The sequence below is a fragment of the Hirundo rustica genome, chromosome W (assembly GCF_015227805.2).
Source record: "Hirundo rustica isolate bHirRus1 chromosome W, bHirRus1.pri.v3, whole genome shotgun sequence".
Classification (NCBI taxonomy): Eukaryota; Metazoa; Chordata; class Aves; order Passeriformes; family Hirundinidae; genus Hirundo; species Hirundo rustica.
Window position 1 is genome coordinate 19,461,320 of NC_053487.1, and position 27,097 is coordinate 19,488,416.

The 27,097-nt window shown below is 43.9% G+C and overlaps 2 protein-coding genes across 5 annotated transcripts in view; one reads left to right on the forward strand and one right to left on the reverse strand.

The window, feature by feature from the left end:
• Positions 1 to 27,097, forward strand: part of LOC120764805 (uncharacterized) — a 195,059-nt gene that overhangs the window by 53,475 nt on the left and 114,487 nt on the right. The gene's annotated exons all lie outside the window — the stretch shown is intronic.
• The window catches only part of LOC120764804 (connector enhancer of kinase suppressor of ras 2-like), a 362,406-nt gene that overhangs the window by 7,392 nt on the left and 327,917 nt on the right, over positions 1 to 27,097 (reverse strand). For 3 of the 4 annotated variants that reach the window (XM_040088836.2, XM_040088834.2, XM_040088833.2), the window contains one exon: positions 22,019 to 22,090. In XM_040088836.2, the coding sequence (XP_039944770.1) occupies positions 22,019 to 22,090 (72 nt within the window). Of the gene's footprint in view, positions 1 to 9,899; positions 13,232 to 22,018; positions 22,091 to 27,097 lie in introns of those variants that run through there. The other variant, XR_009208599.1, reaches the window with a different exon arrangement.

Consider the following 27,097-nt stretch of genomic DNA (forward strand, 5'->3'; position numbering starts at 1 on the left):
TTGCAGTCAAGGTTATAAAAAGCTCTTTGTGGAGAGCTTGGAAAGGCAGGCAGTTGGTTCTGAACTCTGCCCTGGGTGCCCTGTAGGCAAACACTGGGGTCCAATTGGGCACTGGGAGCTCCTGTCAGAGCTGGACTCCCGAGAGATGGAGGATACACATCCCATGGAGGGTTGGGCACTGCAGGGCTCTCTGTGCTGCACCTGGCCAGCACAACCCCAGGGGCTGGATTGCTGATTTGGGTTCTAGAGCTATTCCCCAACAGCTCTGAGACTTCCCCGTGGTCACAAGGAGGCCTGGGCTGCCTTGGCAGGGGCACCTTTGGGATCTCACGTGCACATCCCCGTACCTTGATCCCAGGCAGAAAGCTGGGCTCCCTCCCCCCAAATCCTGCCTTTTTACCTGGATAATTTCAACAACTCTTTCCTGTTGATAATTAAACAACTTAACCAGGATGTTTCACTGAGTGTAGGCCACCCAACAGAACACAGGGTCTGCATTCTGGATGGAAATTGTGATGACACAGAACAGCACTAAATGTCCCATGGAACCTCTACCACAGCATTTTACCTCCAGGATTGTACAAATCCCCATAAGATATAATCACTGTCTTACCAAGGCATGTTGTAACAACCTACAGGGGACCAAGAAGTGGGTTGGTTTTTATTGCCTGTACTCCAGTGAACCAAAGGCAGGGAAAGGTGAGCCTCGAGTAGTCATGAAAATGCACAAGTAAGTTTTGTACTTTGTCTCAAATTCTAAATAAATCAGACTTGGTTGTAATTAATTCTGTTGGTTACAAACAGGCACTGTTGTCATTGCTTTGGGATAAAATAGAGCTTCCTAGTAGTATTTAAGTTAAATTTACTGAGACAATTCTGGTTATTACCCAGGGATTACAGCCCAGAGCCATTTCTGAGAGTCTGATTCTGCCCCAGGCCTGGGATGTGATGAATGAAGGCATCAGGGCAGTGAGTAGCTGAGGAGCTGTTCAAGAGTCAAAGCCTGATACTGAAGAGTGAATCATGCCTAAAATGCCCTGAATTGTCAGGAATCAGGAGCACATTCACCTACTGACAGAAACACTGGGAAATGTTAACGGGAGCCAAACAACTGGAAACAATTGCACATTGCTTTGCTCTCCTAACGCTGTATTGAAAACAGGAATATGCCACTCCTCAATGTACCAATTAAAGAAAAGTCTGTTTCCTGGCTGTTGTAGTTTACTCCTGCTGAGCAAAGGCTGAGCCAGCCCAAGGTTAGTGGGAGGTTCTGGGAGTGAAGGTAATTAAAGTTTCCAGTGGCATCACACTCACTCCCTTGGCTGCTCCTTTCTACAAGTCCAGAGTGAAAAAGCATAAATAAAAAAATAAAACAACTTGGACAATCTCAGTTTTGGAGAGAACTATTTTGTGTAGTGTAGGATAATGAAAACCAAGGGCAAGAGGATAACCTTTTCTTCTTCCTATATAAAAAAGGGGTGAAAAGTAACAATTTTTATGTTATAGTTAGAACTGTTCCATAAACCCACGGAGAAGAGATGAGGAAGAAGTGAGTTTCTGTGGCTCAGAAAAGTCTTATTTGCTAATATCCTCACTTATTGCACATACCAGGTGGTTGGTTTTAGAAGAAAATATTTAATTCAAATGAATATGTAAAAAAATTATATGTCTCGAAAAGGTGTAAATTCAAGAAAAAGTCCAATGTTGAGAGCTTATCAGAGCAGTGGCTCGCAGAAAAGGGACATGACATGATTAAACTAGTAAGAATTTAGGCCTCGAGGATATGCTATCCTTGAAGGAAGGCTTATGTGAAGAACAGGATGTAAGCCGGATGTGAAGTTAGTCAAGTATGGGGAAACTAAAGATATGATGTACTGACTTTAGCTGTTTCGCAAAAATTAAGGTCGTCGCTAAGTAATGCTTGCGTTAATTAGTTATGTCCAATGATGAGCTTGGCTTTTGCAATATGTATGAGCTAATTATGAAAAGTATAAAAATGTAAAGCAACCTTAATAAAGTGAGATCTGCTGACCATGACAGCATGAGGCATTTCTCCCGCGGCTCCGGTAACCCGACCCCGACATCTGGCGCCCGAACAGGCTTCTCCCCCTCCCTCCTCAGAGCTGCGTTGGGCTCGGGTCCTCTGTGACGGTGACTTTTTCGCCCGGGGTGAGCACATAGGTGTGCCCTGCCGACACGTGCTGCCGACGCCTGGAGGGTTGCGACGGTACCGGTAAGCATGGACAGGCAAGCAGCGTATGATCTCTTCGCTTCTCTTTTAAAAAGGCGGGGTGTGAAGGGTCTTGATTTAGATAAGGATCTTCCTTCTCTCCTGGGGCATGCTGCCTCTTATGGGTTCTTTGCTAACCCTCATGCTGTGCATGAATTAGCGGAATGGCGTAAATATGGGGACAAGTTGTGGGAATTAGTTTTAGATGACGATAAACCTGCCAAGAAAATGAGCAAGTTTTGGAAGATTGTACAGAATGAACTGCTTAAATGTGAGGCTGAGAAGCAGGCGGTTGTAGCTGCTAAGGAAGCACAGGGGAAAAATAAGATTTATTATGGTCACCCTTCTGATCCTAATCCCCCGGGGGTGGCCTTTGTTGACTTGCCCCCACCGCAGCCGCCGCCGACGGCCCCGCCATTGCCCTCTAATGCCGACCCCCTGTCTCCCACGCCTCCTGACCCCCCCGCCACGGAGCCGTTCCCCGGAGCCCTTTCGGACCTCGCGGAGGCTATGGCACAGGGCAGGAGAGAGACATGGGCGGCTCTGGCGCAACAGGGGTGGCAAAGGGAAGACCCTGAGCTTGCGGCGGCTGCCCAAGAACAGATTGATACTTGCGCTTTTCCTGTTATTTTTCAACCTAATCCGCAAGGGGGCCAAAGAGCTGAGCTTGTAAATCTTGACTGGAAGCTGCTTTCTCAGCTTAGAGCTACTGTAGCCAGCTACGGAGTCACGAGTGAGCCTGCTAAACAAATGTTAGAGTTCTTGTTTAATGCCAACCTCCTTTTGCCATCGGACATTAGAGGGATCTCTAAACTTATTTATACGCCACATCAGCGGCTACTATTTGAGGCTCGCTGGCGAGAAGAGGCAGCCATGAGTGCTGCCTTGCCGCGACCTCAGGGCGATCCCTTAACAGGACTTACAATGGATGAACTTATGGGGCAAGGACCATTTCATCGAATCGAGGCACAGGTAGCTTTAGGACAGGAGAAGTTAAGAGAGGCTATGGCAGTAGCAAGAAGAGCGATGGGCAAAATCAGAGCTCCAGGCGGTACCCCCATATATATGGGAATCAAACAAGGTCGAGAAGAATCCCTAGGATCTTTTGTTGATAAAATAATTGAAGCATTAAACAAGGCAGGTATTGCTGATCATATGCAGGATGCTTTAGTTAAGCAATGTATTTTACAAAATGGGAATGCTAATACCCGTTCCCTTATAGCTGCAGCCCCAGGTCATTGGAATGTGCAGGATTTGTTAGACAAAGCTGAATCCATGCCTTCAGGCACTCAAGTTTTTATGGTAGAAGCTCTTCAGAAAATAGGGGAGGGACTGCAGCAACAAGCGCAGGCTTTTAGGGAGCAAACCGCCTCAGCACATACTCAGGTATTAGCTGCCCTCGCACCCCTCCAAGCGGCGACGGCGCGTCAGCGCTCTAATACAGGAGGAAGAATGAAATGTTTTCGCTGCGGAAAATTGGGGCATATCCGTCGTGAGTGCAACGCTACCAGTATCTGGTGCGAGAAATGCCGCTCTAACACCCATAACAGCACCGCCTGTGCCCGGTCCGGATCGGGAAACTGCAAAACCAGCGCGAAGTTGGGCCGCGCCAAGACACAAGTAGCTCCAGCTGCTCTGCCGACAACCAGCTCGTGCCAGCAACCTCCGGCAGCCTCGGATTGGACCTGGCAGCAGCAGTAACTGTTACCTTGTTTAACAACAGCCCGCATGTCGTTTCTACCAGAGTTTTTGGCCCCATTATTGTTAATGGACAGCCTACAGGAGCACTTATTTTAGGTCGCTCATCGGGATCGGTGCTAGGCCTGTTTATTGAACCAGGAGTCGTAGACGCTGACTCCGAAGGAGAAATTTTTGTTATTGCCAGTACTCCTTATCCACCAATGAAAATTCTAAAGGGTCAGAGGATTGCTCAATTTGTACCTCTGCCACAATTGACTGCGAACATTTTGCCACGATCCAAGGAGCCACGCGGTACCGGATGCCTTGGCTCCTCAGGAGCCATTACTCTTCCCGTCATAGACTTATCTACAAGACCTAAGAGAACCTGCCATTTACATTATCAAGGACAAACAGCCACCTTGCATAAGGCGCTGCTCGATACTGGGGCGGATACTTGTATTGTTGATTTGACTAAATACCCAAAGATGTGGCCTCTCCTTTCATCTAATACTACGGTTTCAGGCATTGGAGGCATTAGATTGGCGCAACGTTCCCCTCTCCTCACTGTGGAAGTTGACGATAAACTGGCCAAAGCAGTGTTTTCGTTAACACCATTGCCAGCGGAGGTTGATTGCATTTTGGGACGAGATGTTTTGACACAGCTTGGGTACGTGCTTACTGATCGCCCTTTATCATGACGGCCATTGCTTGGACATTCCCTCTACCGCTGACCTGGACAACTGATGATCCTGTGGTAGTTAAGCAATGGCCGCTAAAAAGGGAAAATCTTGAACAGGCACACCGTTTAGTAGCGGAGCAATTACAACTTGGACACCTTAAACCATCTACCAGCCCATGGAACACACCTGTTTTTATCATCAAGAAGAAATCAGGAAGTTACCGCCTTTTGCAGGACTTAAGAACAGTTAACCAACAAATGGAACCCATGGGAGCTTTACAACCAGGACTTCCTAATCCAGCTATGTTACCGCAAGATTGGCCTATTTTAGTCATTGATTTGAAGGACTGTTTTTTCACAATTCCCCTACACCCTACGGATACTAAGAGGTTTGCATTTACCCTCCCCTCTTTAAATAGAGGTGAGCCTGACAAACGCTTTGAATGGACAGTTTTGCTGCAAGGCATGCGTAATTCACCTACATTGTGTCAACTATATGTTGATACAGCCTTACAGCCTGTCAGGAGAGCCTTACCTGACACAATCATTTATCATTACATGGACGATATTTTGTTTGCTCAGAGTAACCCATTTGATGTATCCCAAGTACAATTTATAGTCGCTACATTGACTGACTATGGTTTAACTGTGGCCAGAGAAAAAATTCAACTGCAAGCCCCATGGAAATATTTGGGATGGACCATCACGCAAAAACAAGTGCGCCCACAAAAACTTACCATTCAGACTGAACCGACTACCCTACATGAAGCGCAGCAATTGTTAGGGGATTTACAGTGGCTCAAGCCCGTAGTAGGCATCCCAAATACACTTTTAGAGGAACTGCGTCCCCTGCTAAAAGGTACTAACCCGTCTACTCCTATTACACTGACACCTCAACAGAAAACTGCGCTTCAAAACATTTTATGGTGTGTTGCCAACGGTTTCGTTACACGCTATAACCCCTCCAGCCCCATTTCTTTAACAATCTGGAATAGCAAAAATCATTTTCTAGGGGCGATCACGCAGGAAAAGAAAACGGGGGAGAGCGCAGAAAAGGGGAAAGACTTAGGAATAATAGAATGGTTAAGCCCTCCTTTGCAGCAAAGAAAAACAATAACACAAAAAATTGAAAAATTAGCTGGCTTAATTGTCAAAGGCCGTCTTCGAGCAATCGAACTTAGTGGGAAAGAGCCCGACGCAATACAACTACCAATGGAAAAAGCATCTTTGGACTGGTTCTTGCTTAACTCTAATAACCTTGCTGAAGCATTATTGCAATCACCCAGTTTGATTACTACAGGCCCCCTCAAACCAAAATTGTTGCATTGGTTCGGAGAATGGCAGCTGATAACTAAGCCGTTAAGAGAAGATCACCCCATTCCTGGAGCAACTACAGTGTTTACTGATGCCGGGAAGCGTTCCCGCCGAGCAGCGGCGACATGGAATGAAAATGGACAATGGCACGATCACATTATCCTGGCAACACCACAAGATAACCTTCAAACATTGGAACTCCTAGCTGTCCTATGGGTGTTCCAAACCTTTTGGGGACCCGTTAATGTTGTTTCTGATTCTCTTTATGTGGTTGGAGTTGCTTCCAGGATTGAAGACGCTAGCCTAAAGGAAGTAAATAATCCTCGATTGGGTGAACTGTTCGTACAGCTCCAACGAACTTTACAAATGAGAGAATGTCCGTATGCTATTATGCATGTCAGAAGCCACAAATGGACAGAAGGTTTAGGAGAAGGGAACGCTCGAGCTGACCGATTAGTGGCTATTAGTCAGCAAACTGTTTTGCCCCGCACCTTACAAGCCAAAGAGAGCCATAATATTTTTCATCAGAATGCAAAAGGGCTAGCACAAGAATTCAATATTTCAGTTAATGAAGCAAGGGCGATTATTAGAACATGTTCTGTGTGCAGCCATCATAACGGAGGGGTGGGATTAGGATTAGGGGTAAATCCGAAAGGATTGTCTCCAAATGAACTATGGCAAATGGATGTCACGCATGTTCCTGCTTTTGGGAGGCTTAAGTATGTGCATGTCACCATCGATACATTTAGTCACTATTTGTGGGCTACAGCACAAACAGGGGAACAAGCCAAACATGTTGAAAAGCACCTTAACAGCAGTAATGGGTGTACCTCAGAACATTAAAACAGATAATGGGTCGGCATACTGTAGCCAGCGCATACAACAATACATGCAGTTTTGGAATATTAAGCACACACAGGGAATCCTGCATGTATCCACGGGCCAGGCCGTAGTGGAGAGGGCTAACGGGACCTTGAAACGCTATTTGCTCAAATTCTCAGACATTACAGATCCAAAAGAGAAGTTATTGAGATGCTTATTTGTGTTAAACCATTTGTGTCTTTTTGGAGATAGGACAGTCCCTCCTGTTATTACCCACTTCCAGACAGCGTCCCCTCCCACACCGCCTATTTTTGTCCAGTATAGGGACCCAAAAACAGGAATATGGCAGGGCCCCGCACAAGTGCTTTACTGGGGCCGAGGATATGTTTGTGGTTTCGTCCCCAACAGGTCCCGCCTGGATTCCTGCTAGATGGACGCGAGCCGCAATAAATGAACAGCCCCGAAGGGAGGAGGCTTCATCGCTTAAGAAAGACGCTCCAACCACTGCTGATACAGGCTGACAGCCTGCCGGGACTGACTGGGACTCAGTTCGTGATTAACTCTGGAGAGGATGTGCAGTTTGGACTTCTTCCAGCTTTAAATGCTTGTTTACTTTTAGGACCATGCATTTTTCAATGTATACAACGCATGATGATGTCAATGGTAGAGAATGTAAAAATGTCGATGTTTGCCATAAAAGAAAACGGGGGAAGTGTTGAGAGCTTATCAGAGCAGTGGCTCGCAGAAAAGGGACATGACATGATTAAACTAGTAAGAATTTAGGCCTCGAGGATATGCTATCCTTGAAGGAAGGCTTATGTGAAGAACAGGATGTAAGCCGGATGTGAAGTTAGTCAAGTATGGGGAAACTAAAGATATGATGTACTGACTTTAGCTGTTTCGCAAAAATTAAGGTCATCGCTAAGTAATGCTTGCGTTAATTAGTTATGTCCAATGATGAGCTTGGCTTTTGCAATATGTATGAGCTAATTATGAAAAGTATAAAAATGTAATGCAACCTTAATAAAGTGAGATCTGCTGACCATGAAAGCATGAGGCATTTCTCCCGCGGCTCCGGTAACCCGACCCCGACAGTCCAACTACTTTCACTATTTCTTTCTGTTAAATGTTCCTTTAAAATGAAGTCTGAAATCCAGACACATTAAAAGAAAGAATAAATAAAATATATTTCCTATCTTCCTTGCATCTTTTCATCATTAATTCTTGCCCTTGAACACCACCTCAGCTTTGTGTTAGGAATGTTTCAGTGCAGAAATATTTTTTTCTTAATTTTTGAGATTGCATCTACATTTGAGATTATTTGGTTAAAAGGAAAAACTAGAACTAAGTGGAAGTTAAATTTCACTTGAATCAAGTTATCTTTAAGTCTATTAGAGATTCCCCTGAATCATTTATTTCATAGATAGAATTTATTCAGTGAAGTTTACATTTAATTCCTGATCAAAAGCTTTGTATTATATATTCTTTTACATCACTGTGATAATCAGATTCTAGAATTCACGGTAAAATTCTTTGCAATACACATCTAGATTTAAAAATTGATTTTGTACTTGTTATGCTGACTTTTCTGACCAGTCTTTCCTACTCAACACCTGAAAAATCAATGCATTTCCCATTTGGGTTCCTAAGGTACATTATTTTTACTATTTTCTATGATTATGCAGGTAATGCATTCATTTATTAAGAGAATAAAAGGTGCTGTAATAGGGGTGGCTGAAATGATGCCTTGATTTTGCTCCACACAAAAGAAGCCCCAAACCATCTCCTGGTGAAATTTAACCCGGAGAAGATCCTCCTCCATTAGCTCATCTCTCCCTGTGTATCAGCCCCCAGTATCTTCCATCTCTGCTATTTGATTTGTCACACTTGCTGGGATTTGTTAAGCAAAATCATTCATGGGATAAACTCTGAGTACTCTCTGATGTGATAGTTTGACATGATTGTTGATCTTGTTTCATGCATTGTCTTCTTAGATTTGTCAGGCTGGAAAAATAGGAAAAAAGCCCAAGACAGCTTAAGAATTGACAAGTGAACCAATCTGTGCCCACTTTGCATGTGCATCTACTTCATGTACTTAATGGGATTTTTTTTTCTTATTTTTAATTTTTTTAACTGTCTTCTGTCAAACAAATGCATAGTTATGCCTCTGTACACAGAAGTCTGGTGTGGATGGTCATTTTGTTTGTTTTTTGTTCTCCCAAGTGGGTAATTGTTACCCTGTTTTTTCTGAGTTTCTTTATTAGCCTTTTGATTTTCATAAATGGAGTCAGATCTTTTAGTTACTGTAGAATATTAAGAGCAGTTTTCTACCTTTCCCACAGAAGTAATATAAACAAATCCTTTGTTTTTCATTCTCTGTCCTTTGTTTGCATATTTCTAACCTGAAAACAATTGTAACTGACAATTGGTCTAGCCACTGAGGCTGAGGGGTGGAAACCCCAAAAAGCCAATCTTCTGCTAGACCCACAAATGTATAAAAAGTAAAAAAATAAACAAAGGGCTCTCTTCTCTCCGCTCTTTCAGCTGGGAGCTGGATCAGAAGAACCTCTGCGAAAATCTCTTGTCTGCGTGTGATTGCTTTGTGTGTCTCGGTGACAGGTAATAGACAAAAGAAATTCACTGCATTGTAGCAAATAAATTACCCTTCTGGTACCAGCATTTTACTGTACAAATATAGTCGTATATCACAGAGAATAAAAGCACACAATAACTGATAAGCTGTTATTTGATCCAGAACCAATAATAAGCTCTAAGGAAATCATCAAAACAGTCACATAAACTCACTCAACTGAAACTTCTCTTTACTCACTTATTCAAACTTTTACCCCAGCTTTCACCAAATGATTGGCCCCAAGGAAAGCTCTGGAGAAAGAAAACTTTGTTTACAAGCAAGAGAACTGAGCTTAGCATGGCCTAAAGTACGGGTGGATTTTTGGGATTTAGAGGTGATTTTTTTTAAGAAATGGGTTGATATACTTGTGTGTGGTGGTTTCAGGCAGATTTTGGGAGAAACCCTCCCATGGGGGCCCCCTCCCCTCCTCCAACTGGTTCGGGAAAAAAACTTCCTCAGAGAGAAGTGGAAAAAACCTGTTTATTAAACAGGCAAAGCACTCCCAGCACAATACCCGATGACAAGAGCTTCGTGCCGCTTACGGAGGGATAACAAACTTAAAGAAAGTCTCCTCGAGGGTCGTCACTGTGCTCCACCGCTCCGTCTCTGCTGACGCTGGGAGAAAAGGAGATGTGCAGGGCTGATCTTGGTGGGGTGAGTCCCCTGTGGAGGCCCCCGGTGCTTCCCCAGGTCCTTAGTCCGGAGAGGTTGGAACAGTTCCGAGGAGAGGACAAAAAAAGCAAAAAGGAAGGAAAAAAGGACAAAAAAAGAAAAAAAAGAAAAAAAAAAGCAAAAAGCTTCAGCTATTCTACAGCGTCTAACTACGCTAGCACTAAACTAACTAACTGCTGGGGAAAAAAAAACAACAGAGCTTCTTTTGTCTTGCTGTGTTCCAGCTCCCCCGCTTCAAGGTCACTCCGATGAGCAGGGTTTTCCTGGGGAAAAACAAACCGCGCTTGCCCTCCCCCCTGCACCCAACAGACGATTGGGGATACACAGTCACCCCAGGACATCTTCCACCCCTTATCCCCATATCGTTGACTTACAGACAGAACCAATACATATTCCACATAAAACTTCCATCCATTCTCCCCACAGAAAAAAAGAATACAAGCAATATACCCTCTCACTTACATATTTCCTTCTATTTCATTCTGCGTGGTTTAATGTACAGACAATGGCAATAACATTCAGCAGACAGTGATGTTTGTAAATGATTCTCACCCAACAATCAGATCTCCCTGAGGTACACATCGTGTTGTTCCATCTTTCTGCATTATCCACCACGTGCAACCTGGTCCCTGAGCAAAGACAACCCCACGAATGGGTTTGTCTGAACTTGAGGCAGACTTGATCCACACTGTCTTCCCTAACAGACCTCTGGCATGCACCACTGGGACTTTATCTCCATCTATTGTACGCAGAGGCTCAGCCTGGGCGGGGCCTGCTCGGTTGGTGGAGCCTCGGGTGTTGACCAACCAGGTGGCCTTTGCCAAATGCTGCTCCCAATTCTTGAAAGATCCCCCACCCAATGCTTTCAATTGGGTTTTTAACAATGCATTGTGCCTCTCCACTTTGCCTGCAGCGGGTGCATGGTAGGGAATATGGTACACCCACTCAATGCCATGTTCCCTAGCCCAGGTGTTAATAAGGCTGTTCTTGAAATGAGTCCCGTTGTCTGACTCAATTCTCTCGGGGGTACCATGCCTCCACAGGACTTGCTTTTCAAGGCCCAGGATGGTGTTTCGGGCAGTAGCATGGGGCACAGGGTAGGTCTCCAGCCACCCCGTGGTGGCTTCCACCATTGTGAGCACGTAGCGCTTGCCTTGGCGGGTTTGGGGAAGGGTGATGTAGTCAATCTGCCAGGCTTCCCCATACTTATACTTGGACCATCGCCCGCCATACCATAGGGGCTTCACCCGCTTGGCCTGCTTGATGGCAGCACACGTCTCACAGTCATGGATAACCTGAGAAATACTGTCCATGGTTAGATCCACCCCTCGGTCTCGGGCCCACTTATAGGTGGCATCTCTGCCCTGATGGCCTGAGGCATCATGGGCCCATCGAGCTAGGAACAAGTCTCCCTTGTGTTCCCAATCTAAATCAATCTTTGAGACCTCTATTTTTGCTGCCCGATCTACCTGCTCGTTGTTTCGATGTTCCTCATTAGCTCTACTCTTGGGGATGTGGGCATCTACGTGGCGAACTTTCACAGGTAGTCTCTCTACCCTGGTAGCAATGTCTTTCCACTCCTTAGCAGCCCAAATTGGTTTCCCTCCACGCTGCCAATTAGCCTCTTTCCACCTCCTCAGCCATCCCCACAGAGCATTGGCTACCATCCATGAATCGGTATAGAGGTAGAGCCTCGGCCACCCTTCTCTTTCAGCAATATCCAAGGCCAATTGAACAGCCTTGAGTTCTGCAAGTTGACTTGATCCACCCTCTCCTTCAGTGGCCTCAGCAACCTGTCGTGTGGGGCTCCACACGGCTGCTTTCCACTTCCGGTTCATCCCTACAATACGACAGGAACCGTCAGTGAAAAGGGCATAATGCGTCTCCTCTGCTGGCAATTGGTTGTATGGTGGAGCCTCTTCAGCCCGTGTCACTTGCTCTTGTTCTTCATCTGTGAGGCCAAAGTTTTCACCCTCAGGCCAATTGGTAATTATTTCCAAAATCCCAGGGCGATTCAGTTTACCCATACGGGCGCGCTGCGTAATAAGAGCAATCCACTTGCTCCATGTGGCATCAGTGGCATGATGGGTGGAGGGAACCTCCCCTTTGAACATCCACCCTAGCACAGGCAGTCGAGGTGCCAGGAGGAGTTGCGTCTCTGTACCAATCACCTCCGAAGCGGCTTGAACTCCTTCATAGGCTGCTAAGATTTCCTTCTCAGCTGGGGTGTAATTGGCTTCGGACCCTCTGTAGCTTCGGCTCCAGAATCCCAGGGGTCGGCCTCGAGTCTCCCCAGGCACCTTCTGCCAAAGGCTCCAGGACAGGCCATTGTTCCCGGCTGCTGAGTAGAGCACATTCTTCACATCTGGTCCCGTCCTGACTGGGCCAAGGGCTACCGCATGAGCGATCTCCTGCTTGATCTGGGCAAAAGCTTGCTGCTGCTCAGGGCCCCAGTGGAAATCATTCTTTTTGCGGGTGACCAGGTAGAGAGGGCTCACAATCTGACTATACTCGGGAATATGCATCCTCCAGAAACCTATAGCACCTAGGAAAGCTTGCGTCTCCTTCTTATTGGTTGGTGGGGACATCGCTGTAATCTTGTTGATGACCTCAGTGGGAATCTGCCGCCGTCCATCTTGCCACTTTATTCCCAGGAACTGGATCTCATGAGCTGGTCCCTTAACTTTACTCTTCTTGATAGCGAAACCAGCTTCCAGGAGGATCTGGATGATTTTCTTTCCCTTCTCAAACACTTCCCCTGCTGTGTTCCCCCACACAATGATGTCATCGATGTACTGTAGATGTTCCGGAGCCTCACCCTTTTCCAGTGCAGTCTGGATCAGTCCATGGCAGATGGTGGGGCTGTGTTTCCACCCCTGGGGCAGTCGGTTCCAGGTGTACTGCACGCCCCTCCAGGTGAAAGCAAACTGAGGCCTGCATTCTGCAGCCAGAGGAATGGAGAAAAAGGCATTAGCAATGTCAATTGTGGCGTACCACTTTGCTGCCTTGGACTCCAGCTCGTACTGGAGTTCCAGCATGTCCGGCACAGCAGCGCTCAATGGTGGAGTCACTTCGTTCAAGGCACGGTAGTCCACAGTCAATCTCCATTCTCCGTCAGGCTTGCGCACAGGCCAGATGGGGCTGTTGAAGGGTGAGTGGGTTTTGCTGACCACCCCTTGGCTCTCCAGCTCACGGATCATCTTGTGGATGGGGATCACAGCATCTCGAGTTGTTCTATACTGTCGGCGATGCACTATTGAAGTGGCAATTGGCACTTGTTGCTCTTCCACCTTCAGAAGACCTACAGCAGATGGGTTCTCTGATAGTCCAGGCAAGGTATTCAACTGCTTAACACCCTCTGTCTCCACAGCTGCTATCCCGAATGCCCACCTAAATCCCTTTGGGTCTTTGAAATACCCATTTCGGAGGAAGTCTATGCCCAAAATGCATGGAGCTTCTGGGCCAGTCACAATAGGGTGTCTCTTCCACTCATTTCCAGTCAGGCTCACATCAGCTTCCACCAAAGTAAAATCTTGTGAACCCCCTGTCACCCCAGCAATGGAAACAGATTCTTCCCCCACATGTCTTGATGGAAGTAATGTGCACTGCGCACCAGTATCAACCAAGGCCTCATAGTCTTGTGGTTCTGATGTGCCAGGCCAACGAATCCACACAGTCCAAAATACACGGTTTTCCCTAGCCTCTACCTGGCTAGAGGCAGGGCCCCTCTAAGCCTGGTTATTCTTCTTTCCTTGAGCATATGTCTTAGAGGTTCCTTCAAGGGGGTCGGACATGTCATCGTCATCATACCTGGCAGTTCGGCTACGGGCAACTGGAGCCGCTTCCCTTTTGGTGGAACTCCCTCTTTGAGTCTTGACTTCCTTCAATTCACGCACCCGTTGTGCCAGGGCAGCCGTAGATTTTCCATCCCATCTGTTCATATTTTCTCCACAGTCCCGCAGGAAGAACCACAGCTCAGCACGTGGAGTGTATCCTCTCTCCCTACCCGGGGAGCGTCTACGTTGGCTACCAGAACCTCTGATCTGCACTGCTGAGATTTGGAGAAGGTCCTCTCTAATCTCCTCCCTGAGTTTCTTATGGTTCTCATCTATCTTATCCTCCAGTTTCTGTAGACGTGTTTCTACAGCTGCGATCCTGGCATGTGTTGGGCCATGCACAGCATCTGCATATGCTCGGAGCTTCTTTGCCATATCAAGCACTGTTTCCTCCATGTCCTCCCGCTTCATTACTGCTAAAGCAGAAGCGTATTCTAATGGCCCGAGTCGTATAAGTTTTCGCCACATCACAGATGTACATGATACCAAGTCTGGGTTCCTAGTGTTTATATCATCTGAGAAAACCATCTCTGCCACTGCCATTTCTCTCAAGCGTTGAATCCCTTGTTCTATGGTCTTCCATGGGGTTTGCTGCATATAGAGATCATCTGCACACAAGTATCTTTCTGCCACACTTCCTAGGACCCGTATCCAGAGACTGCAAGGACTAGCCTCTCTCATCATCTCCTGGTCGATGACTGGATCATGTGACAGGGATCCCAGATGCCTCGCTTCAGTGCCATCCAGAATTGTAGCCTCGCCTGCAGCATCCCAAAGACGGACTAACCAACTAATTATAGATTCATCAGGTTGTCGCCGGTAATCTTTTCTTAGGCCCCGAAGGTCCTTCAGGGAAAAGGAATCAATATTTGCTTCTGATCCTGTGCTAGAAGCTTTGGCTTCTGATTTTGGTGAAGGTCCTTCTCTTGGGTCATCATCGTCCACTGGTCGATCGGTTTTGACTGTATGCTTCTTTGCCGGAGCAACTGCCAGGGGCTTTGGCTTACTGTCTGCTTTAGCTGCCAACTCAGGTTCAGGTTCTAGTCTAGCTGTTGGCTTCATAACTGGGGTGTTGACTGTAGCCTGAGTGACTGGGGTGGCTGTTGATTTGTATCCCTTCCCCCCTGCCTCTGTCTGCTGCCCTACAGTCTCTAGCAATGTGCGATAAGCATATGCCAGGGCCCAGCTTACTGCAGCCATCTTCTCCCCCTTAGAGCCATCATGGTACCTCTCTTTCAGGTATTTCCCCAACTCCACTGGATTCTGAATTTGTTCCCGTGGAAAATCCCAGACTACAGGGTCAGAGAATTCCTTGAGGAGTTGGCCCATATCCTCCCATTCTCCACACCACTCAGGATTTCCTCTGCCTGGGTCAGGAGTTTTATCAGCCCCTCTAGAAATCTCAGCCCATATTCTAGAGAAGCTGCAGACTGTATAGAGGAGGCTTACCAGATGACATACCAGAAAGATGGTCTCTTTAACACTCAGGGGAAACTCAGCATTCTCCAACAATGATTTAACCGATTCAGAGGAGAAGAAAGAAACGAAAGACTGCAACGCTTCATCCTCTGCTCCTCTTCCCACAAACAGGGTGAATATCCATAACCATGACCCATACATAGTAGGGAAAGATCTCAGCACCTTTATAAACTTCCTACAAATGATTATGATTAAACCAAGGCCAATAGCTACTCTAATCCGTGTCCCTCTGCTGTAAAAACTGCGTATTAGTGACAATATTGGGGCTATCTCTGGATATGCAAATAAACCTAAGGACCACAAAGGTATTAAGACCTCAAAGAAGCCTAAGGATCCAAAACACAGCAAGGCCCCCATCCCAAGAGACATGAGGTCAAACAGCATAATTACTGACTGCTAAATATTAATCAGTACAGGGTTTTTCCACTCTCTCGTGCCCCACGTATGGGCGCCAATAAGTTTGTGGTGGTTTCAGGCAGATTTTGGGAGAAACCCTCCCATGGGGGCCCCCTCCCCTCCTCCAACTGGTTCGGGAAAAAAGATTTCCTCAGAGAGAAGTGGAAAAAACCTGTTTATTAAACAGGCAAAGCACTCCCAGCACAATACCCGATGACAAGAGCTTCGTGCCGCTTACGGAGGGATAACAAACTTAAAGAAAGTCTCCTCGAGGGTCGTCACTGTGCTCCACCGCTCCGTCTCTGCTGACGCTGGGAGAAAAGGAGATGTGCAGGGCTGATCTTGGTGGGGTGAGTCCCCTGTGGAGGCCCCCGGTGCTTCCCCAGGTCCTTAGTCCGGAGAGGTTGGAACAGTTCCGAGGAGAGGACAAAAAAAGCAAAAAGGAAGGAAAAAAGGACAAAAAAAGAAAAAAAAAAGCAAAAAGCTTCAGCTATTCTACAGCGTCTAACTACGCTAGCACTAAACTAACTAACTGCCGGGGAAAAAAAAACAACAGAGCTTCTTTTGTCTTGCTGTGTTCCAGCTCCCCCGCTTCAAGGTCACTCCGATGAGCAGGGTTTTCCTGGGGAAAAACAAACCGCGCTTGCCCTCCCCCCTGCACCCAACAGACGATTGGGGATACACAGTCACCCCAGGACAGATTGTGTAATTCTGCTTCCATGTAGTTTTTTAAAAATCAGCTCAAATAGGCCAAATAATGCTGTTAAATGTCTGGCTAATTCATTATGATGAAATTTCTTTTTTCTCTTACTTATTTCTATTATTTCTTATTTCTATTACTAAATCTTCAGATTTGGCAGAGTTAACTCCATATCTCTAGGATAACATCAGAACATGGACTGTGACACTGCCTTCACCTCAGAGATGTGCAGGGCTGGAATCACTAAATCTGCTCTATGAAATGCAGCTGAACTGCTTGGCTTCCAGAAGAACTCTATCACTTCACACTGTGATATATGACCTAAAGTTAATTTGTGTTGTGAAGTGTAATTACTCTACAATGAAATGTAATAATATGCAATGTAAAATTGACCTGCTTTCAGTCTAAGTTGAGATCGGTAAACCTAAAGGTATGTTTAGGGTTAACTAAGACTAAAACAGCATGGAGGGACATGAAAGTCGAGAGAAAGAAGGAATTTCTGCCAGGAATCACTCCGGGACGAACCTACAGAAAGGCACCACTAGCGGAAAATGGGAGATGGGCGCGCTAACGATCAAATGATTAGATCAGATCGATATCTTATCTGTTCCGGCCCAATTTAACATTTCCAAACCTCCTCTGGACACGGCAATCATGGCATTGTTCCACCTTGAGAAACCATTCAACGGACCCCGGACCTGAACATGAATATCTAATGAAGCTACACGGAGGGGGAGTCTTACGGTCTCGGTCCACTCTCAGCGGAAGACTGTATAAAAACCAGCAGTATTGGACCCAGTTTGTGAACAGAGGGGGTGACAGGCTGACAGAGTCTGTTACCGCGTTCACCCAGTGCCAAAACCCCGCGATTCGACGCTGTCCCTTTTAATTGTGGCTACCGGAGACTGTGGTTAAGTCTCAAAAATAAAATTCTAAATTTTGATTAACTGAATTTGGCTTGGCGATTTATTACAACACTGGTACTATTTACAGCAGAATTTGATTAAGTTAATTTTGTAATTTAAACTGGTGCAGAAGGCCAGTGCAGATCCTGCCTCCTGCACGAGGGATCAACTCTCCCCAGTGTTGATTTGGATGGTGTTGGGGAAATGGAACTTCACATATGTAGGGTAAATTATTCAGAAACTGTAGAAAGGAGAAGCCAGGTGACTTGCCCAGAAAAGGAGGTTTGGAATATTCCAGCTCAGTCCTAGGAATTCCTGGTGAAGTATTTTGCCCTGACAGGACACAGCAGCTCCACTATCACCCTGTGCACTCCCATGAACATCATGCTTTTACCCAGTCCTTGGGGCCTGCAGCTAATTCTGATCAGGAAATTGTTTTACTTGTGCTGGACTTAGGAGCTTTTATGTGAGAACAATAAATTAGAGGGCTGGTGTGGCCTCAGGCATGGATTTGAAACAAGTTTATGGTAACATAAAAGGGAGAAAAGAAAACCTGCTCTTCATGATTATTTACAACACCATTGGGAAGCTCCATTCCAGAGATTTCTGTTTGAAAAGTACCTTTCATGTTCTGCAGAATTATCTCCTGGCTTTTCATCAGGTAAGGGGCTGAGAGTAAGAGCTCTGTAGCAACTTTTACTCAGCTCTATTTGATAAAGAGCTGTTAAAATAGGCCAGACAGATTTGACAATCTCTTGCTCACTTGTCCAGTTTGAGGGAAAATGTCTAATAGGGGCTCAGGCCTGAAACTTTTAGTTGCTTTATATAAACTAACATCCAAGAACTTTACTTGGGTGTTAGTTTATATAAAGTGGAGACAAAGTGCATTGAAACGGTAAAAGATGTGTTAATCCTGGCTCACCATCTGATTTGGCCAAGACCTGTCAAAGAGACCAACATGCCTGAAATTTAAGGGAGAAAACTGAATTAACTTTAGTAATAAACAGGATGATTTAGGGAAAGTCTTGAGTAACTCACTTGGTTATATTCCATATGTAAAAGTAGATAGGAGACACCATAAAATTTGCTTATAATCAATAGAAATTCAATTCAGAACACTTCAATTTTCAAACAATTCTTTTTTTTAAGAGAAATATTGTGCTATAATCTTTCAGGTCTTGGAAAATATAAGAGTGACACCTTTAAAAATCAATCATCATTCTGTTTCAGTAGCAACTATTATATTTCTTGAATGAACGCCTAAGATTTATGGGAATTATTAAAATTGCAAAGTTAACCCAGTCATTCAAATTAAAAGTGATCAAATTATTCAGCCAAAATGAGAAAGTTTTAAAAATTTAATATTTGGAGTCCATGATGAGATTGCAAATGCACTGTACTGCAGACTTCAATGGCATGTAAGTTTTAAATAAAGTAGATATTGTAAAACAACTGAATATTAAATTCAGTGCTAATTAAAGCCATAAACAGGTTATGTGTGGTGTGGTAGGACATGAAGCACTTCTGGGAAATAAGGCCTTGTCTTGGATTATGTAACCAAAAAATGTGTATTCTATTTCATCTGTTGAAAGCTGTTTTTTGGGAGATGTTTTTTCCTTATCTCTTGTGACTCCAGGGGGAGGGGGCGGATGCCTTCTAATAATGGCCCAGCCATTAAAACCAGGTGGGGCAGTGTTTCTTATCTCTTTCACCACCCCTCCGTCCTCCAGGGGGACATCTTCTGATAATGGGCCATTAAGGCTCACCAATGACATGACACATTCCATCATCCCACTGTGAGATGCTCCACCCAGTGGGGGGAGCCATCTGTTCCTACCTAGATAAAGACTGAGACTCAGGAACACCAGGGATCCGGTTTTTCCACTGGATCCCTGGAGGAAGACCGGACCCATCTCGCCACCACTGGACTTTCTACAGGATTTTCTCTACTCCACAGATCCTCATCTGTTACTCCAGGAGGATTTATTTGGACTGCTTCCAACACCCTGATCAACAAGGTGTCAGGTCGTATCCCTGACTCTGTCAAGGTTTTTCCAGGATTTTTGTTTGCTTGCTTGCTTGTTTTTTTGTACTTTTTTTTTTTTTTAATATTCCTAGTAAAGAACTGTTACTCCTATTCCCATATCTTTACCTGAAAGCCCCTAATAGCAAAACTATAATACTTTGGATGGAAGGGGGTTTACATTCTCCATTCCAAAGGAAGCTCTAGCTTTCCCTGGCAGACAACTGTCTTTCAAAACCAAGACAGGCCTTTAACAAGCTTGGAGTACCAAGCTAGAGATGACCTCATCAAGTTCTTTATTAATTCATTTCTAAGAACACAGCTCTGCTCATGTAAGACCTGACAGAACAGCACGAGCATGAATTTTGCAAATCCAAGTAACACAGCAGGCAAAACTCAGCCACAGCTGAGTGCCTAGGTCTGCTACAGAATAATCCATCCCTACCCACTGGGGTCCAGCTCTTCCTTCAACAATGTGGGGTTAAAGGCACATTAAAATATTCCAGAGTGGAAAAAAAAAAAAAAATAAACAGTGAATCTGAGGTGAGAAACTCTAAAAAGAGCTGTTAAAACAGAAGCAGGTAGTAAAGACAGTTGAAGAAAGGATAAAATTCCCCTCATAATGAATAAGGAATGTTCCTTTTCATGCCAGGACTCCTTCACTTTTCAGCATGAGGGGTCCCTACTTCCATCAGCAGGGAAAATCCAGTTAAATTCTGTGCTAAAAACAGGAGTGGGAGATACCATACAAAGCATTGGCCCTATTTCCTTACATTATGGGGTTAGAAATTTGCTGGGAAGAGAGAGATTTGTGAAATCAGTATTTTAAACACATTTTTCATCTATGAATCTTGATTCCTCATTTCAAATTTTACATAGGATCTCTGGGAGAAGGAATTTCAGGAAGCCTGTAAAAGCTGGAGGGATGCCCAGGGATTTTACAGAGGTAGCAGTTATCCATCATTTGGGTGGGGAGTGAATTCCAATTGCTCTGCAGGGACAGAATTGCTGAAGGGAAAATACTGCACAAAATACTTCAAGTAGAAGTTCATCCTTTGCCTTCTTCCCAAAAAATCAGGGAAAAGGCTCTTGTAAATTCCAACGTAAATGATGTGAAGGATGGTATGGTATGAAAAGACATGCTGGCACCTTCCCAGCTGTTCCTGTGCTCCAAGGCCTCATTGCCATACATGCAGCTTCCTGGGCTCCCCATGGAAAAATCAATGGATGTTGTAAAAGCAGCTCATCAAACGTGTGTCAAGACTTCCTGGTTTTCCTTGTCAGAACACTATGTATAATTTATAGATATGATCAATGGCACTTCAACAAACAAGAGCTACCCCAGCAGCTGAAATCAAGGGAGACCAGGCAGAGTTAAACCAGCAAAACATCCTCACTTTGGTTTTGTCCAAATAAACCTGAACCGCACTACAGAACTGAGCAATGGAACATTAACAACCTTGAAAAAATATCTTTCAGCAAACTTATACCCTGAAAATATCCCTCTCCTGATAACTGAAGCTCATCACCTTCATCAGTGCAGGATGAACAGGCCTCAATAGTTTCACTCCAGCCAGGCTCACGCCCCAACACACCTGAAGAGCCATGTAAGCCACAGAATATAAATGTTCAATTCAACACTGATTTTTAGGCCTTAATATTCCAAAGGAAAAAACCCATGCATATCTATCTTTCCAAGCTGGCAAACATTAAGGAACAACTCTAAGTATGAACATCTCAAAGTTTCAGTTATCTGTGCCAGGAAAGATTTAAGACTTCCTAGTATGGTGACCTTGTCCCAGGTGTCCTTGTGCTTTCCACCTCAGCTGGGAATAAACAAATTTCTGATGTAACAGGAGGAGGGAGGACATCTGACTCTGCCTTTTGGGATCTAAGGCTCCATCCCACCTTCACCCAACCTCTGCCTTCACCACTGAATCACAAAGAAGCACAGAGTAATTTGGGTTAGAAGAGCTCCCAGGAGGTGTCTGTTCCCACACCCACCCACAGCAGGGCCAGCTTTAATGTTGGATCAGGCTGTCTAGTGCCTTATCCAGTCAGAAGTTTGGAATGTCCTCCCAGCACATCCAAGGACATTTAGAAGCTCACTGCAACACCAAAAATGGAACTTTGCTTGCCTCTGCTCTGTGTTGGGACAGTTGATGTGATGAATAAAATTAATTACTGCTGATGTTCCATGTTGTTGGGGGTTGTTCTTGGGATTGGAAGGAGAATATATATATATATACATACACCTCACCACCTGGATGTACTCTTACAAGCTTTGGTGTGGGTGCACTGTTTAATATACCAGAAACACTGATCCCACTAAGACTTCCAGCCTTTACCTACCAATCACCACAAGGATGATAAACCTTAAGCCCACTAACAAAAGAAAAAAATCTAATTAACACAGATGAGACCAACACAAGTAACTTTCCTTTGCAGAACTAAGACAGGTCATGGCAGGAAATGTCAGCAAAGTGAGCCACAAAATGTAATGCGTTTACTGAAATTAATGGAAGGCTAATTCCTGAGAACACCATGAGCCAGCATTCCATCAGGCTCCAGGAGTCTACTCCTGTGTGAGAATAAATATTGAAGCACCAGGATAAAGAACATCCCACAATGAAGAGGACACATAACTCACCTGTTCATCTCTTCAAGGCAGTCAGTTGCGAAGTAGAAGCTCTTTATTTTGGGGTGACATGCTTTAAAGGCACTATAAAAAGAGCACAAAGAATAAAAATCACCTTTTCTTTCAAAAAATTTGCCTACAAATACAGCAGACTGTCCTGCTGTATGATTCTTCAGCATGTTACAGGTTTCATAGGCATTTGTCATCTTCAGTCTGAATTTTGCTGCCTAAATTTATAGATGGGTTCCCCCGATCTGATTTCATCTACATTTGTGAGACTCATACTTTGCAAAAATTTCAAAGCCTTTGAATTACTTAAAAATATAAATCCTTCGGATAACCACTGATGTTCTATATCTAAAAAATTCTTGGGTGAATTTGAAAGACTTGTTGAGTATATTCAAGTACATCTTAGTTGTATTCCAAAGATCAACTAAAGGAATAAATGTTTGATCACCCCCACCTCTCCTCATGTATTTAGATGACTGTTTTATGTTCTACAAAAAGAAATGCAGAGGGCTGCCAAGTTGAGCTAGAAATCACTGGAATAATAGATAATAATCAGATGGCATGGATGATTATAATCCACATAAAATGCTTTTTATTAATGCTTTTATGTGGTCTAATCCCTGAGCTCTCCCTTGGCTGAGCAGTTGAAAACTGCTAAGAACAATAATCAACAGGTTTTACAATTTTTTTGTGTGGGTATAATGAAAAGGAGTTTTGCTATCAAGGAAACCAGAAGGTCCCAGCATTAAAGACTATTAATTTGATTAGCTGGCAAATGTTTAAAAAATGCCACACTGTAATTCATAACATTTATGTTAAAATACTGACATTTATATGGTGATTACCAGATGTAAGAATTAGATTAGGAATCATTACATGTGGAATTATGAAGAACCTGTGATGCAACGTTTCCACTATTAATAGCTTAAATGCAAAAGAGTGTTTTATTAATTACTATGACTTATTGCAGTTTTCAAAGACAAGATGAAAAACTGAAGAAACTTCATCTGGGCACAGTGATATTTTGATATATATAATTAATACAAATGCATTCAGCAACAGCTTTCCTAACAAAAGTCCTACAGCAGAGTTGTATTTCTGTGCAGTTTCCTTTTCATGAGATTAGGGATATAAGGGGTAAGGCTATCTTTGCAAAGAGGGTTATCCTTAAATATTAAATTCCATAAAAGGAGACTGTTGAGGTATTTAAGTGTTGTTTTGGAATCTGGACAGGTGATAATTTCCACTGCAGAGCCTCACTGCCCTGGCTACTTGTACTTTGCAAATGAAAGCAGTGAGTGACTGTGAAATCCCACATAAGGATTCGTGGTGCCCACTAGATGGCATAGGCTTGTTAATTATCTCTCTTGATCATTATATAAATGCAGTTTTAAGCATGCTCTGATCAAATTTATGCTTTCTTTTGACTGATTGGTATGATACGATTTTAGTGTCAAGAATTCTTAGTCTTCTGCTTTTAACATGGAACTTTTTAATCCCCATATGACAGCTGAGTACCAGCAACTCCAACTGCTTCTATGGAAACAGCTGTGGGTAAGAAAGGTGAAAGTTTTGTGTGTCTTTAGACATGTGAATTAGAGCACTACATGGCACATCTTTAATTACATAGACATTAGCAAATAATGTACTCTCAACAGAAATTCCTTACTACATTTTTGATGCTCAAAATAGAAAATCATGACTAAACAAACACTTCTGCACAGTTCTACTGTTGGTCTGAACTCTCTGCAACATCTGCACCTTCTCCTGCTCCACTTGCCCAATCATCTCCCAGTGGGATTGGCTCAGATTGGAGAGGATAAGGTGGTGGGTCTAAAGATCCTAATCCTCTTGGCTAATCCTGAGAGAATACCACAAGGGAGTTTCTGCTTGTAAATAAGATTATTTTCCTAGACAGGAAATTTAAAGACATACAGGCATTCAAATGCTAACATTGGGGTTTCAAGTCAATGTTAATGGGTAGAAGTTAGTGTGATAAACAGAGTTTAATTTGGCTCCACTGTGCTTCTGTAATGTGATAAAATCTATGATTAGTGGATCATTTTCTAGTGGAAGGTGTCCCTGCCCATGGTAGGGGGGGGGAATGAGATGAATTTAAGGTCCCTTCCAACCCAAACGAGGCTGTGATCCTGTGATTATTAGAATATTTTACATTCTCACAGGAACCCTGCCTCAGTGTCATGGGTTGGCACAGTTTGGTTTTTACTTAGGGAGGAATGTGGAGTGTTGCCCTGTCAGGACCTTGGAATTGTTTTGGAAAGGACAGGGACCTATCAGAGGCTAGTTTGGGATTGTGAAAAGTGCATATTATATGGCTCTATGCAAGATATTTACTATATGTGTTGTGTTGTGTTAATTCTTGGTGTTGTATTAATATTTTGATAGTATAGTAAATGAAGTTTTGTAGTTAAAATGTAGTTTTTATGTACCAACCACAGGAAAACGTAAATCTTTCAGAGAAAAAAGAATTTACTACTTCCTTATCAGAAGAGACCAATTTCTCCTGCCTTGCTCAGCCCTGTTGATGCCATGGAGATTAAAAGAAGAAAGTGATATTAACCAGAGACAATTCTTTGTTTGAATGGAATTTATGCATCATGTATGAAATGTATGAATATTCAACAGGCTATTGCTTTTAAGAGATAATCCTTTGTTAACAGGGGTCCTTCTTCAGAGCTTTTTTGCTTGGAGAGGCACCCAGACGTCTGTAACTTTGTTTTTTATTGTCTCGTATTGTCCTAACTCTAAAATTGTTCAATTTTTTACTCTAATTCTATTTTTATAACCAACTTATTTATTATTAAACTTTTAAAATTTTAAAACAAGTGAATGACGTTTTTCACAGGGATATTGGCATCTGCTTTGACCACTGAGAATGTTGAATGAGACTTTGGGAAGTACCCATATAAATCCTGATTTTGTTCAGGTCAGCCCTATTCCTCCTGGCCAGCTGAACAGGTAACATCAAGTGGGGCCTGCTGTTCCCCCCCCCCCTCCTCCCTTTTGGGAGGGGAGCTGGCCTGAGGCCTGGCTGGGCTCCATCAGCTCCTGGCAGAGGAGAGGTTGCAGCTTAACATCAACTACTTTTTAAAACTTCCCCAGAGCCCCAGAGCAGGAAGGGATCTCTGCTGGGCCCCTGATAACAGCTATGGGCCTGGTAGGGCTGAGGCTGCCCGACTGTCACTGAGGGGTGGGCAGAGCTCTCCCCCCCTCCCCTCCTCTGGTGATTTCCAGACAGAGAGGAAAAGAGTGAAGGAGGAGAAACTCAGCTGATCTAAGATGCAGCAGGGAAAGACTGCTGTCCTGCAGAGATCACATGGCCACTGCAGGCCTGGGCAGATTTAACCCTTTCCTGGCAACATGAAGCTTCCAAGGCCTAATCCTTCCTTGAGAGAGAAGAAAGAGATGGAGTAGATGTAGAAAAGATACCACATTAAGTCAGTGGAGCAGGAGTGAAAGAACTGATAAAGATTATTGGAAGAAGGGACTGAGGAAGTGGACATTTTTAACCGGACTTCTCTGGTGTAAACTATGGAGAAATGGACTGTTTCTTATAATATCTTAATGTTGTTTGGGGGAATGCTGGTTTTAGTCAAAGTTGGGGATTGATATGATTGAGATTTAAGCGGGAATCTTAAAGCCCCTCACTCCTGGGGTAAAAGGAGGTCTCAGCCTTTGAGACAAAGATGATTTGAGAGAGAAAGTGATTTGAAGCCCTTGGCTCCTGGGGTAAAAGGAGGTCTCTGTTTCTTTTGAGATAGAGATGATTTTAGAGATAGAAGAAGAGAATCCTTGTTTTATACTAGAAGAAGCATTCTTAAACAGTACCCCAAATACACTGAGAGGCCCATAAGTAGCCAGGGGAAAGGCTGCTAATGGGTGGCACTGCACAAGCTACAAAAACTCCAGGAGGTTGCAGATTTGTGACATTGGGAGCCACAAGACTGTTTTTATCTTGTGGCGAATGTCTCCATAGGACTCTAGAGAGACTCTTCTCCCAAAGTGATGAAAGATTATGTTTAAATGGTGAAACTGACTGAAAATCACAGGTTGTGTCTATGTTGTTCATAAGAAAGTTAACAGTTTGTAAGGGGAGGGAAAAGAGTTTTGAAGTTTCATTTTGGGTTTTTTTGGTTTTTTTTTTCCATCTCTTTTATCTTTTCTTTTCTTTTCTTTTCTTTTCTTTTCTTTTCTTTTCTTTTCTTTTCTTTTCATAAAACTATTTGTTTATTTTTAAGCTTAAGCCTGCTTTGCTTCTCCTTATCCTCTCCCACAAAAAGAGAGTAAACACTAAGACCACTACACTAAATTTGGCAAACAGAATTTAGCGAACATAAAACCATTACACTCAGTTAAGGCACAGAGAGGTGAAATCAGGAGCATGCAACAGGTCAGGCACTGTCTGTAGGGCTCCTGGCTCAGCTGTTACAGAACTTGTGAACATGTCATAAAATGCAGAAAGAGCAAGAATTTTCTCAGGGTAAATCAGTTAAATGCTGCAGGTCTGGCTGCTTTTGTAAAGGAGTTTGCACATGCCAGGTCCCTGCAGACATCTCTGATTGGTTACTATATGAATGTTCCTTAAGATCTTTCTGTCTGATACTGTGATAATTTCCTGAGATAGTGAATATTAAAGCTGCAATAATGTATTGCACTGTTAGATATTTGCAGACTGCAGAAAAGAGATCTTTATTGCTAAGAAATGGAGATCCCAATTCTGTGCAAACTTGTGATTTAAATGCATTGCAGTTCTGTGTCAGGGCTGCAAAACATGACAATAAATCCATCATCTCCCAGCAGTGTCACTAAGATTATTATTAAGGAAGTGTTTAGATACATTTCTAGCATTAGGAACTGGAGTCTCCAGGGGAACAATTTGAGATGTATAAATATGAATAATTTAGAGGAATTATAACTATATCTTTATGTTTGGCTTGGTTTGGAGGGCCCCAGACTGGATGCAATAATCAAGATGTGGCATAGTGAGTGCCAGTTTAAAGAATAATCCCTTCATCCATTGGCTGCACTCCAGTTAACACAGCCCAGGAAGTGGGCCCTGTG